At 42.0% G+C, this 12287-nt stretch overlaps 1 protein-coding gene across 5 annotated transcripts in view; it reads left to right on the top strand.

The window, feature by feature from the left end:
* The window catches only part of LOC109895629 (ras GTPase-activating protein 1), a 55089-nt gene extending 42928 nt beyond the window's left edge, over positions 1 to 12161 (top strand). For 3 of the 5 annotated variants that reach the window (XM_031830415.1, XM_031830414.1, XM_031830416.1), the window contains 19 exons: positions 75 to 127; positions 1957 to 2107; positions 2429 to 2507; positions 2627 to 2750; positions 3001 to 3157; positions 4427 to 4514; positions 4611 to 4691; positions 5069 to 5226; positions 5406 to 5482; positions 5616 to 5788; positions 8514 to 8673; positions 8856 to 8998; positions 9499 to 9614; positions 9813 to 9917; positions 10271 to 10357; positions 10537 to 10604; positions 10715 to 10803; positions 10980 to 11314; positions 11443 to 12159. In XM_031830415.1, coding sequence (XP_031686275.1) covers positions 75 to 127; positions 1957 to 2107; positions 2429 to 2507; positions 2627 to 2750; positions 3001 to 3157; positions 4427 to 4514; positions 4611 to 4691; positions 5069 to 5226; positions 5406 to 5482; positions 5616 to 5788; positions 8514 to 8673; positions 8856 to 8998; positions 9499 to 9614; positions 9813 to 9917; positions 10271 to 10357; positions 10537 to 10604; positions 10715 to 10803; positions 10980 to 11291 — 2221 coding nt within the window. In that variant the 3' untranslated portion in view covers positions 11292 to 11314; positions 11443 to 12159. Of the gene's footprint in view, positions 1 to 74; positions 128 to 1956; positions 2108 to 2428; positions 2508 to 2626; positions 2751 to 3000; positions 3158 to 4426; positions 4515 to 4610; positions 4692 to 5068; positions 5227 to 5405; positions 5483 to 5615; positions 5789 to 8513; positions 8674 to 8855; positions 8999 to 9498; positions 9615 to 9812; positions 9918 to 10270; positions 10358 to 10536; positions 10605 to 10714; positions 10804 to 10979; positions 11315 to 11442 lie in introns of all 5 variants that reach the window. The other 2 variants (XM_020489486.2, XM_020489487.2) reach the window with 2 other exon arrangements.
* The last annotated feature ends 126 nt before the right edge of the window (positions 12162 to 12287 follow it).

Raw genomic sequence — 12287 nt, 5'->3', positions numbered from 1 at the left:
GTCGGTTTTCTTTTCCCTCCTCTCTCCCTTTTTTTTCTCTAATCTCTAATGGTCCATCCTCATCCTCTCTGTAGTTGGTATCACGGCAAGATCAGCAAACAAGAGGCCTACAACTTGCTGATGACAGGTAGCAAGCACTATATTCTGTCTTTAGATTTTACATTCTCCTCACGATTAATGTAGTACAATTGGATTATGCTCCCATATCTGTGATCTGTTATCAACAAACCTTTTCTGTTGCTAAAATATACACTACTAGTCAAAAGTTTGGACATGCCTACTCATTCAAGGGATTTCTTTATTTCTACAATTTTATACATTGTAGAATAATAGTGAAGACCTCAACTATGAAATAACACATGGAATCATGTAGTAACCAAAAAAGTGTTTCTTCAAAGTAGCCACCCTTTGCCTTGACAGCTTTGAACACTCTTGGCATTCGCTCAACCAGCTTCATGATGTAGTCACCTGGAATGCTTTTCCAACAGTCTTGAAGGAGATCCCACATATGCTAAGCACTTGTTGGCTGCTTTTCCGTCACTGCAGTCCAACTCATCCCACACCAATCCACATCAATTGGATTGAAGTCAGGTGATTGTGGAGGCCAGGCCATCTGATGCAGCACTCCATCACTCTCCTTGGCCAAATATCCCTTACACTGCCTGAATGTGGGTTTTGGGTCATTGTCCTGTTGAATAACAAATGATAGTCCCACTAAGCGCAAACCAGTGGTAGCCATGCTTCTTGTTAAGTGTGCCTTGAATTCTAAATAAATCACTGACAGCGTCACCAGAAAAGCACCATCACACCACCACCTCCCATGCTTCACGGTGGAAACCACACATGCAGAGATCATCCATTCACCTACTTTGCGTCTCCCAAAGACACGGCGGTTGGAACCGAAGAGCTCAATTTTGGACTCATCAGACCAAAGGAAATATTTCCACAGGTCTACTGTCCTTTGTGCATGTTTCTTGGCCTATGCAAGTCTCTTCTTATTGGTGTTATTATTTATTTTACCTTTATTTAACTAGGCAAGACCGTTGAGAACAAATTCTTATTTTCAATGATGGCCTAGGAACAGTGGGTTAACTGCCTTGTTCAGATTTCGATCTTGCAACCTTTCGGTTACTTGTCCAACGCTCTACCCATTAGGCTACCTGTCGCCCCTGAACATGTGTCCTTTAGAAGTGGTTTCTTTGCAGAAATTCGACCATGACGGCCTGATTTCAGTCGCCTCTGAACAGTTGAGGTTGAGATGTGTCTGTTACTTGAACTCTGAAGCATTTATTTGGACTGCAATCTGAGGTGCAGTTAATTGCTGATAACTAACTTATTCTCTGCTGCAGAGGTAACTTTGGATCTTCCTTTCCTGTGGCGGTCCTCATGAGAGCCAGTTTCATAGCTCTTGATGGGTTTTGCGACTGCACTTGAAGAAACGTTCAAAACTCTTGAACTGTTCCGTATTGACTGACCTTCATGTCTTAAAGTAATGATGGACTGTTGTTTATCTTTGCTTATTTCAGCTGTTCTTGCCATAATGTGGACTGGGTCTTTTGACCAAATATGGCCATCTTCTGTATACCAACACAACTGATGGGCTCAAATGCATTAAGAAGGAAAGAAATTCAAACAATGCACAACTGTTAATTGAAGTGCAGTCCAAGTGACTAGCTCATGAATCTGGTTGTGCAAAGCTGTCATCAAGGCACAGATGGCTACTTTGAAGAATCTCAAATGTAAAATATATTTAGATTCGTTTAACTTTTTGTTTTGGTTACTACATGATTCCATGTGTTATTTCATAGTTTTGATGTCTTCACTATTATTCTACAATGTAGAAAATGGTCAAATAAAAACCCTGGAATGTGTAGATGTCCAAACATTTGACTGGTACTGCATGTTCCAATACTGTCAATGTCAACAATCAATCTGATTTCTCTCTCCCTTATTTAGTTGGCCAAGTGTCCAGCTTCCTGGTCCGGCCGTCAGACAACACACCCGGGGACTACTCCCTGTTTTTTCGCACCAATGAGAACATCCAAAGGTTTAAGATATGCCCCACGCCCAACAATCAGTACATGATGGGGGGGAGATACTACAACAGGTATGTGTAGCAGGGGCACGTACCGTCTCCCGGTGCGGTAGTGATGAATCGAGATTTTTAATAGAATCAGAAAATAACCTGGCCTGTAAATGGTGCCGGGAGGTTTTCCTGGTCGTGGGATGTGGTCAGGAAATCCTTTTTGGCATTACCTGTAAGCATACAGTATAAAGCTGTGGTGATATCCAGGTATACAGTTCCACATAGAAGTGGAGGTTATATAGAAATGACTATATAAAAGTCTGATGCGTTAGGAACGAGTATGGTGGTTAGTGCTGGTCATTAGAAATAACTGCTGTGCTCTGTCTGTTCTCTCTCTGGCAGTGTTGATGACATTATTGAGCATTATAAGAAAGAGCAGATCGTGGAGGGCTACAACCTGAAAGATGCTGTTTCAGTACAGGTAAGCCTGAGTCCACTAACCTCCGTTGTGGTGCTACTCCTGTCCATAACAGTTTGAGACGGCTATAGATGTACAGGTATTTAATGGTGTGGGGTTTTATTGACATTCGTGTATTTCAGCAACAGGAACAAGTGCTTTCAGATTTGGTGGACGGCAAGGAGATCTATAACACTATCAGACGGAAAACGAAAGACGCCTTCTACAAAAACATTGTCAAGAAAGGCTACCTCCTATTCAACAAAGGTACCCATATGTTTTTACGCTCAAATGCCTGTAAATGTAATCTTCCAGACCTTAGCCCATTTCTCTCTCTCCCACTTCTCCCTGAAGTGGTCACTGGCATACCACCCCTCGTGGATTTAAAAGGCACGGATTGGTGTAATAATAAATATGATGCAAACTCCCCCCTGAACTTGAGAGGGAGTGAACAAGTGCAGGCAGATGGGAGGGAATTGGCCTCATGTCTTCTCCCCTCTCCTCTTCCTACCCCCAGGCAAAGGCAAGCGGTGGAAGAACCTCTACTTCATCTTGGAGGGGAACGACGCCCAGCTCATCTACTTTGAGAGTGAGAAGAGGGCCACTAAACCCAAAGGCCTGATTGACCTGAGCGTGTGCTCGGTGTATGGCGTGCACGACAGTCTGTTTGGCAGGTGAGACATTTCACCCATTTACCATTGATCCTAGATCTGAGAGAACATTGAATGGGACAAGAACGAATCATTGCGACAGAACATAAGCCTATGGTTGTTATTTTTTTTTGTAGCCATTTTGGGCTGAGTCTTTTCTTTAACTTCTTGCGTCGAGCCATCCCGGATCGTGAATACAGCTTCAAGCTCATTACCATTAACGTTGCGTTAACTATTCATGAAAATCGCAAATGAAATGAAATTAATATGCTAGCTCTCAAGCTTAGCCTTTTGTTAACAACACTGTCATCTTAGATTTTCAAAATATGCTTCTCAACCATAGCAAAACAAGCATTTGTGTAACAGCTAGCGCAGCTAGCGTAGCATTTAGCGTTAGCATCAGCCGGCAACATTTCCACAAAAACCAGAAAATCATTCAAATAAAATCATTTACCTTTGAAGAACTTCAGATGTTTTCAATGAGGAGACTCTCAGTTAGATAGCAAATGCTCAGTTTTTCCTGAAAGATTATTTGTTTAGGAGAAATTGCTCCGTTTGGTGCGTCACGTTTGGCTACCAAAAAAAAACGAAAATTCAGTCTTCAAAACACCAAACTTTTTTCCAAATTAACTCCATAATATCGACTGAAACATGGTAAACAACTAAACGTTGTTTAGAATCAATCCTCAAGGTGTTTTTCACATATCTCTTCATGATATATCGTTCGTTGAAAGCCTCCTCTCTCCTCTCAATCACTGGATGACTGCGTGCAGCTTGTAGATTACGCACCAATTTAGACAAAGGACACCGGGCGGACCCCTTGTAAATGTAGTCTCTTATGGCCAATCTTCCAATGATATGCCTACAAATGCGTCACAATGCTGCAGACACCTTGGAGAAACGATAGAAAGGGCAGGCTCATTCCCGGCGCATTCACAGCCATATAAGGAGACAATGGAAAACAGAGCTTCAAAAATTCTGCCCATTTCCTGGTTGAAGTTTCATCTTGGTTTCGCCTGTAGCATGAGTTCTGTGGCACACACAGATAATATCTTTGCAGTTTTGGAAACCTTAGTGTTTTCTTTCCAAAGCTGCCAATTATATGCATAGTCGAGCATCTTTTCGTGACAAAATATTGCGCTTAAAACGGGCACGTTTTTTTTATCCATAAATTTAAAAGAGCGCCCCCTATTTCCAAGAAGTTAAGTTCTTCTGAGTTTGATAGGAGTGTATACATTCGATTGGGCACATGCTTGTTGAGTCACAACAATCTGCTCCTGTTTTTGTTTGCAGGCCAAACTGTTTCCAAGTTGTGATCCAGCACTTTAGTGAGGAACAGTACATATTCTACTTTGCTGGCGAGACCCCTGAACAGGCACAGGTTTGTACTGATCTGTCTCGCACACTCTCTCTCTTTGGGACATTCTTCAATCACACCTTTCTTTAATCTAACAGTGTTTTTTTTTTCTCTTTGTAGGACTGGATGAAATGTCTGCAGACGTTCTGCAGTAACCTTAGGAAACCCACCCAGCCCACTCCCAACAAGAGGCTCCGACAGGTACAAACGCACTGTCAAGTGCTATTTTTATTGTGCTTTTATCTTTTCTTTTTTAAATTTAAGTATTTTTACAAATATATGCACTGTGTTTCTCTTTTTATTTTTAACTGCGCCAAATGAAATTCCTTTGTTTGATATGGCAAACAAGTATTGAATCTTGAAATCCAAGTTGGGCCTTCACTCCCCAAAGAAAAAAGTTTAATTACAGATTTGGACATTTTAGCAGATGCCATTATCCAAAGTGTCTTACAGCGAACACATGTAGGTGGCCCATGTGGGATTCAAACCTACTAATTTGTAGTTCCAAGCAGCTGAGTCATCAGAAGCCCTGGCTGTGACTGACTGCCTGACTATTGACCTGGTATGTGTCCCATCAGGTGAGCAGTCTGGTCCTGTACGTGGAGGAGGCCCACAAGCTGCCGGTGAAGCACTTCACCAACCCCTACTGCAACATTTACCTGAACAGTGTGCAGGTGGCCAAGACCCACCCTCGAGAGGGCCAGAACCCAGTCTTCACTGAGGAGTTCATCTTTGAGTGAGTCCTAATTCCATCTTCATTCAAAGTGTTATTGGCAATTTAGGGGGAATTGGGACATTTTTATTTGGCTTCCATACTGCACTTACTGATGTAATCATTGCCATCAGCTGTCCAATCATGTTTGGGTTCACTAAATTGACAGACAGTTATTGTTCTATTTTTTTTCCCCCCTTCAGTGATTTGTCGAGTGAAATCAACAGGTTTGAAATCAGCCTGAGTAACAAGACAAAGAAGAGCAAAGAAAGTGACATCTGTGAGTCTGTTCTACTTAGACTAGAGCTATGTCACGAAATCTAACAATCTCTTTATAATCCCATTCCATATTGATGTGAGAAAAACAGCGTTTTATCTGTGTTCCACTAAATGTCTCTCTCCCTCTGCTTCAGTATTCATGCGTTGCCAGCTGAGCCGACTGCAGAAGGGCCAGATGATAGACGAGTGGTTCCCTCTGAGCTCCCACGTGCCTCTGAAAGGCATCGAGCCGGGCTCCCTGAGGGTGCGAGCCCGCTACTCCATGGAGAAGATAATGCCTGAGGAGGAGTACAGCGAATTCAAAGAGGTCACACACACACTTATTAACCTCTTGATTCTAGCCATCCCGGATCGGGGATCGTGAATACAGCCTCAAGCTCATTACCATAACGCAACGTTAACTATTCATGAAAATCGCAAATGAAATGAAATTAATATGCTAGCTCTCAAGCTTAGCCTTTTGTTAACAATACTGTCATCTCAGATTTTCAAAATATGCTTCTCAACCATAGCAAAACAAGCATTTGTGTAACAGTATTGATAGCTAGCGTAGCATTTAGCGTTAGCATCAGCAGGCAACATTTTCACAAAAACCAGAAAATCATTCAAATAAATCATTTACCTTTGAAGAACTTCGGATGTTTTCAATGAGGAGACTCTCAGTTAGATAGCAAATGTTCAGTTTTTCCAAAAATATTATTTGTTTAGGACAAATCGCTCTGTTTTGTTCATCACGTTTAGCTACGAAAAAAACCTGTATCCAGGAGTGTAATTATCCCCGCAGCTCATTAGCATAACACAACGTTAACTATTCATGAAAATCGCAAATGAAATGAAATTAATATGCTAGCTCTCAAGCTTAGCCTTTTGTTAACAACACTGTCATCTCAGATTTTCAAAATATGCTTCTCAACCATAGCAAAACAAGCATTTGTGTAACAGCTAGCGTAGCTAGCGTAGCATTTAGCATTAGCAATCAGCAGGCAACATTTTCACAAAAACCAGAAAAGCATTCAAATAAATAATTTACCTTTGAAGAACTTCGGTTTTCAATGAGGAGACTCAGTTAGATGGCAAATGCTCAGTTTTTCCTGAAAGATTATTTGTTTAGGAGAAATCGCTCCGTTTGGTGCGTCACGTTTGGCTACCCCAAAAAAAACGAAAAATCTGTCATCAAAACGCCAACCTTTTTTCCAAAATAACTCCATAATATCGACTGAAACATGGTAAACGTTTAGAATCAATCCTCAAGGTGTTTTTCACATATCTCTTCATGATATATCGTTCGTTGAAAGCCTCCTCTCTCCTCTCAATCACTGGATGACTGCGTGCAGCTTGTAGATTACGCACCAATTTAGACAAAGGACACCGGGCGGACCCCTTGTAAATGTAGTCTCTTATGGCCAATCTTCCAATGATATGCCTACAAATACGTCACAATGCTGCAGACACCTTGGAGAAATGATAGAAAGGGCAGGCTCATTCCCGGCGCATTCACAGCCATATAAGGAGACAATGGAAAACAGAGCCTCAAAAATTCTGCCCATTTCCTGGTTGAAGTTTCATCTTGGTTTCGCCTGTAGCATGAGTTCTGTGGCACTCACATATAATATCTTTGCAGTTTTGGAAACCTTAGTGTTTTCTTTCCAAAGCTGCCAATTATATGCATAGTCGAGCATCTTTTCGTGACAAAATATTGCGCTTAAAACGGGCACGTTTTTTTATCCATAAATTTAAAAGAGCGCCCCCTATTTCCAAGAAGTTAATGAAGATGATGATGAAGTCATTCATTAACTTCTCTAGGGTAGGGGGCAGTATTCGGGATTTTGGTCAAGCATGCCCAAATTAAACTGCCTGCTACTCGGGCCCAGAAGATATGATATGCATATAACTGGTAGATTTGGATAGAAAACACTCTAAAGTTTCCAAAACTGTTAAAATAGTGTCTGCGTACAACAGAACTGATTTGGCAGGTGAAAACCTGAGAAAAATCCATTCAGGAAGCAGGGTTTTTGTTTTGTAGTTTTCTATTCAATGCCATTACCGTATCCATTGACTTAGGACTCAAATTGCAGTTCCTATGCCTTCCACTAGATGTCAACAGTCATTAGAAATTGTTTCAGGCTTGTATTCTGAAAAATTAGGGAGTAAGAGCAGTCTGAATGAGTGGACCCTGCTGTGTCACAGAGCTTTTTCATGCGCGCAACCAGAGAGTGCCTTTCTTGTTTACCTTTTTATATTGACTACGGTATTGTCCGGTTGAAATATTATAGATCATTTAGACTAAAAACAACCTGAGTATTAAATATAAACATCGTTTGACATGTTTCTATGAACTTTACGGATACAATTTGGATTTTTGGTCAGCCTGTTTTGACTGCGTTTGAGCCTGTGGATTACTGAAGAAAACGCGAAAACAAAATGTTTTCTGGTATATAAAGAGACTTTATCGAACAAAAGGAACATTTATTGAGTAAATGAATGTCTTCTGAGTGCAACCATATGAAGGTCATCAAAGGTAAGGGATTAATTGTATCTCTATTTCTGACTTGTGTAACTCTTCTACTTGGCTGGTTACTGTTTGTAATGATTTGTCTGCTATGTTCTCAAATAATCGTACGGTATGCTTTCGCCGTAAAGCATTTAAAAAAATCTGACAGTGGTTAGATTCACAAGAAGTTAATCTTTAAACCTATGTAAAATATGTTTTGTTTTCAGAATTTTTATCATGAGTATTTCTGTATTTGAATTTGGCGCTCTGCAATCTCACTGGATGTTGGCCAGGTGGGACGCTAGCGCCCCACATACCCTAGAGAGGTTAATTAAGGATTACCATTAGTCAAGGTACAAAGACAAGCACTCTTGCATTAAGTGAGACACCAAAACATGGATCAGCAGTTAGTAACAAATACTGTATTACGTGTGAGGTACATAGTATGTGTCCAGGAAAACTACATGTCAAAATGATGGCCGCTTGTTTGACCATAGGTCACTGACATTGACTCTGTCTGGTTGTCTGTGTATCCCCACAGCTGATCCTGCTGAAAGAGTTCCATGTGATCTATGCTCTGGCCCATGTGTGTGGGCAGGACCGCACCCTGCTGGCCAGCATCCTGCTGCGCATCTTCAGACACGAGAAGACGGAGGCCCCCTTACTCAGGACACTCAATGACAGAGAGATCAACATGGAGGGTAAGACAAAGACACACACCTCTGCATGTTGTAGCGACATTGTGAAAGCCTGCTTCACAATGATAAAGAGCCAATCTCCACTTTTAGATGCTTTGTGTTTATGATTCCAACATGAAAGCTATGACACACACACACACACACACTTGGCTGATGAGAAGTCCCCTCTCTCTGGTGGTTCCCAGACGAGGCGACAACCCTGTTCCGAGCGACCACGCTGGCCAGCACGCTGATGGAGCAGTACATGAAGGCCACGGCCACACCCTTCGTCCACCACGCCCTCAAAGACACCATCCTTAAGATCATGGAGAGCAAGCAGTCCTGCGAGGTAAACACACAACACATACACATTTTCTGACATGCAGAAAGGCCTTTAGCCTTATTTCGTTTAGCCCAAGCTCTACCTACTGTATCAGTTTGGCAACATCTTACGTCTGTAAAGTTACTTTAGTCAACTCTTTCAGCAGAGAAGTTTGTGGGCAACAACTCAGCTATTCTTCACTTTATCTCCCGAGTGGAGTGGAACACTTGGCATTTATAACATCATATCAGTACTTTGGCTACACAGAAGACAAAACAGTAACTCATGTCACAATGACACAGATTCACAGTGCTGTTGTGATCTCACAGGACTCTTCAGACTGACTGTCTCCTCCAGTGGAACAGAGGGCATTACACATTATCTTCCACAGTTGCTTTCAACAGTAAATCCTACTCTAGTAAAATAATCTTATGTAGCCCATCTTGTTTTTGTTCACGAGCACACTTCTATCTGTATAATGAAACATCTCTCTTTCCTTTCCTGTTTTTCTGTGTCCCCCTCACTAGCTGAATCCCTCAAAACTGGAGAAGAACGAGGATGTGAATCTGAACCTAGCCCACCTCCTCAACATCCTGTCTGAGCTGGTGGAGAAGATCTTCATGGCTGCTGAGATCCTGCCCCCGTAAGCACACACCAATCCACGTTGCACATACCAACAAACTAACACGGGAACCATCCACATAGGGTTGGGGCGATGTATGAACGTTTGGCATATCGTCGATCGGGACTCATTGATTTGGACTAACAAAAGGACGAATCAATCCGTTAATTTGACTAGAATTCTGAAATGTCACTGTCTGTACTGTTCTGCTTTGTCAAGTGTAAATAGGCTATCATCTGTCATCGACGATGACGTCCCCATCGACGATGGCTGTCAATCATTATCGTCACCCGATGACATCATTCATCGGCCCAACCCTAATAAGTAAGGAAGTGTATATCCGACCGGCAGAACGAAAACTTAAGTTTAGGCATAGGGGTCGAAATTGAGGTTAAGGTTAGGAATAGTTTCAGTGAGGCATAAAAGTAACATTGGGGTTAGCGTAACGCCGCCATTCATTTTCTGCCGGTTAAATATGCACTGCCATTTTAAATAACCAGCTCCATAGTTTGAACCCTGTATATCATGACATTCTCCTGTAGTACAGTCAATCTAATATGTCATCAGACAAACAAATGAACTGAACACATCCATAGGCTAGCTTGAAGTTCATACATTTCTATTTAAGTCATGTTCCAGTAAATTCAGTCTCACACTCTCTTCCATGACCCTTCCAGGACTCTAAGGTATATCTATGGGTGTCTGCAGAAATCAGTGCAGCAGAAATGGCCGACCAACACCACCATGAGAACCAGAGTCGTAAGGTAACTAACTGTACACACCATGGATCTACTTTGCCATCTGCAACCCTCATGGATAGGCAGCTCACAGCATTAGATCATTAGAAACCATTCTAGTGTTATGGTGCCTTTGGTCAAGGGGAGCCTATATCAGGAATGTTTGGGAAGCATTGATCTAACGGATACTTGTTTCGCTCTTCCAGTGGCTTTGTGTTCCTGAGACTGATCTGTCCTGCCATCCTCAACCCAAGAATGTTCAACATCATTGCTGGTGAGCCTTTAACCTTTGTATTTGGTATTGCATAAATGGATTATTTCTTAGCATGGAATGAAGTGTGTCCATACATTACTTACTTTACTTGTTCATCTTTTTTTTTGTAGACCCTCCCTCTGCAACAGCAGGCCGTACCCTCACATTGATTGCCAAGTCTGTCCAGAACCTGGCTAACCTGGTGGAGTTTGGTGCTAAGGTACGACCACCTTAAAGCTCCTACACTGTTCCGTGTAGGAACGTTTGCATCCCTGTTGTCTAAGCGCAATCCTCCATAGCTGTGTGTTGTACCTTGTTTCCATCCTTCAGGGAACAGTATTTATATCTTTACTTTCTGACAAATGTTAATGGAGTGTGTTCCTCTTTTCAATCCAGGAGCCCTACATGGAGGGTGTGAACCCCTTCATCAAAAACAACAAACATAGGATGATCATGTTTCTGGATGAGTTGGGGGTAGGTTACTTGTTTCCATTTCTGTTAAGACACCGTTGGAAGTCTTTAGGAACCTGCAGACAGACATGTGGCAGTTCTGTTCCAATGTCTAGGTCAGACATTAACATGCGTGTCCTTCACAGAATGTCCCTGACCTCCCTGAAGTTACAGAGCACTTTAGGACAGACCTGTCCCGTGACCTTGCAGCCCTGCATGAGATCTGTGTCTCTCACTCAGACGATCTCCGCACCCTGAGCAACGAGAGGGGAGCACAGCAGGTGTGTGTGGCAAGTGCATTCAACCAGCAATTGAAAGGCCAAAAAGTATTTTTGAATCTGTTAATGACATGGTACCAAACATGCCATGATGATTGTAAACCATGGCTGTCTCATGTTTCTCTTTGTAGCACGTGCTGAAAAAGCTGCTGGCCATCACTGAGCTCCTTCAGCAGAAACAGGTTCACTATGCCATGTCCAACAGCAACAGGTAGTACAGCATTCCTCCCCTCTCCATCCATCCCGCCTTTTCCTCGCACGGAGTTGCACACGGGAACCGACCAAGCATGCTCCACTCATCACCATGGCAATCCACCTCTCATCTCCGAAAGCCCCGCCCACCATCCTGCCAAAATTTCCCATGCCATGAGAACAGCAGCAAACTGTTCATGATTCTGTATGTATCGTACCCCTTTTATTACAAGGGTCAAAGATTTTATTTCAAAGCAAAGCGTCACATACCCAAGACATGTTTGCCATCTCCATTATGAGGAAAGTCAAACCTGTTTCTTATAACTGGATTATGAGCGATAATGCTTTTTATACTGTAATTTGACTGATTCCTTTTATGGTTGTGACAATATCCACAAAGTGCTGAAACTAGCATTTCTTGTATGTTTTTTTTTCTTTCTTTCAGTTTTAGTTTGGAAATGTTAATACAGAAAGTATGTCAAATTCTCTTGCTGGAATCATGAGTATATAATTGAGACAAACTGAATTGTTTTGTTTTCCAACTGTATCATGTTTGTTTAGTTCAGTCTCAATGCCAGACAAGATACATAATCAAAGAAACAGCAGTACAGATTGTATCAGACATGCATGCACTTATTAAACTTTTTTGTAAAGTAGATAGTGGAATCTTTTCTTCACCAGGTAACTGATGTGTTCAGGAGAAATACACATCTGAGATTTAGAAGTGCAGCTCTGTATCAGTGTATTGAAGCTCTGCTCAGACACAGGATGCCCACCTAAACTT

This window comes from Oncorhynchus kisutch, linkage group LG8 (genome assembly GCF_002021735.2).
Source record: "Oncorhynchus kisutch isolate 150728-3 linkage group LG8, Okis_V2, whole genome shotgun sequence".
NCBI classification, from domain to species: Eukaryota; Metazoa; Chordata; class Actinopteri; order Salmoniformes; family Salmonidae; genus Oncorhynchus; species Oncorhynchus kisutch.
The sequence above is the reverse complement of the archived record's forward strand: the minus strand, read 5'-3'. Positions and strand labels throughout refer to the sequence as shown.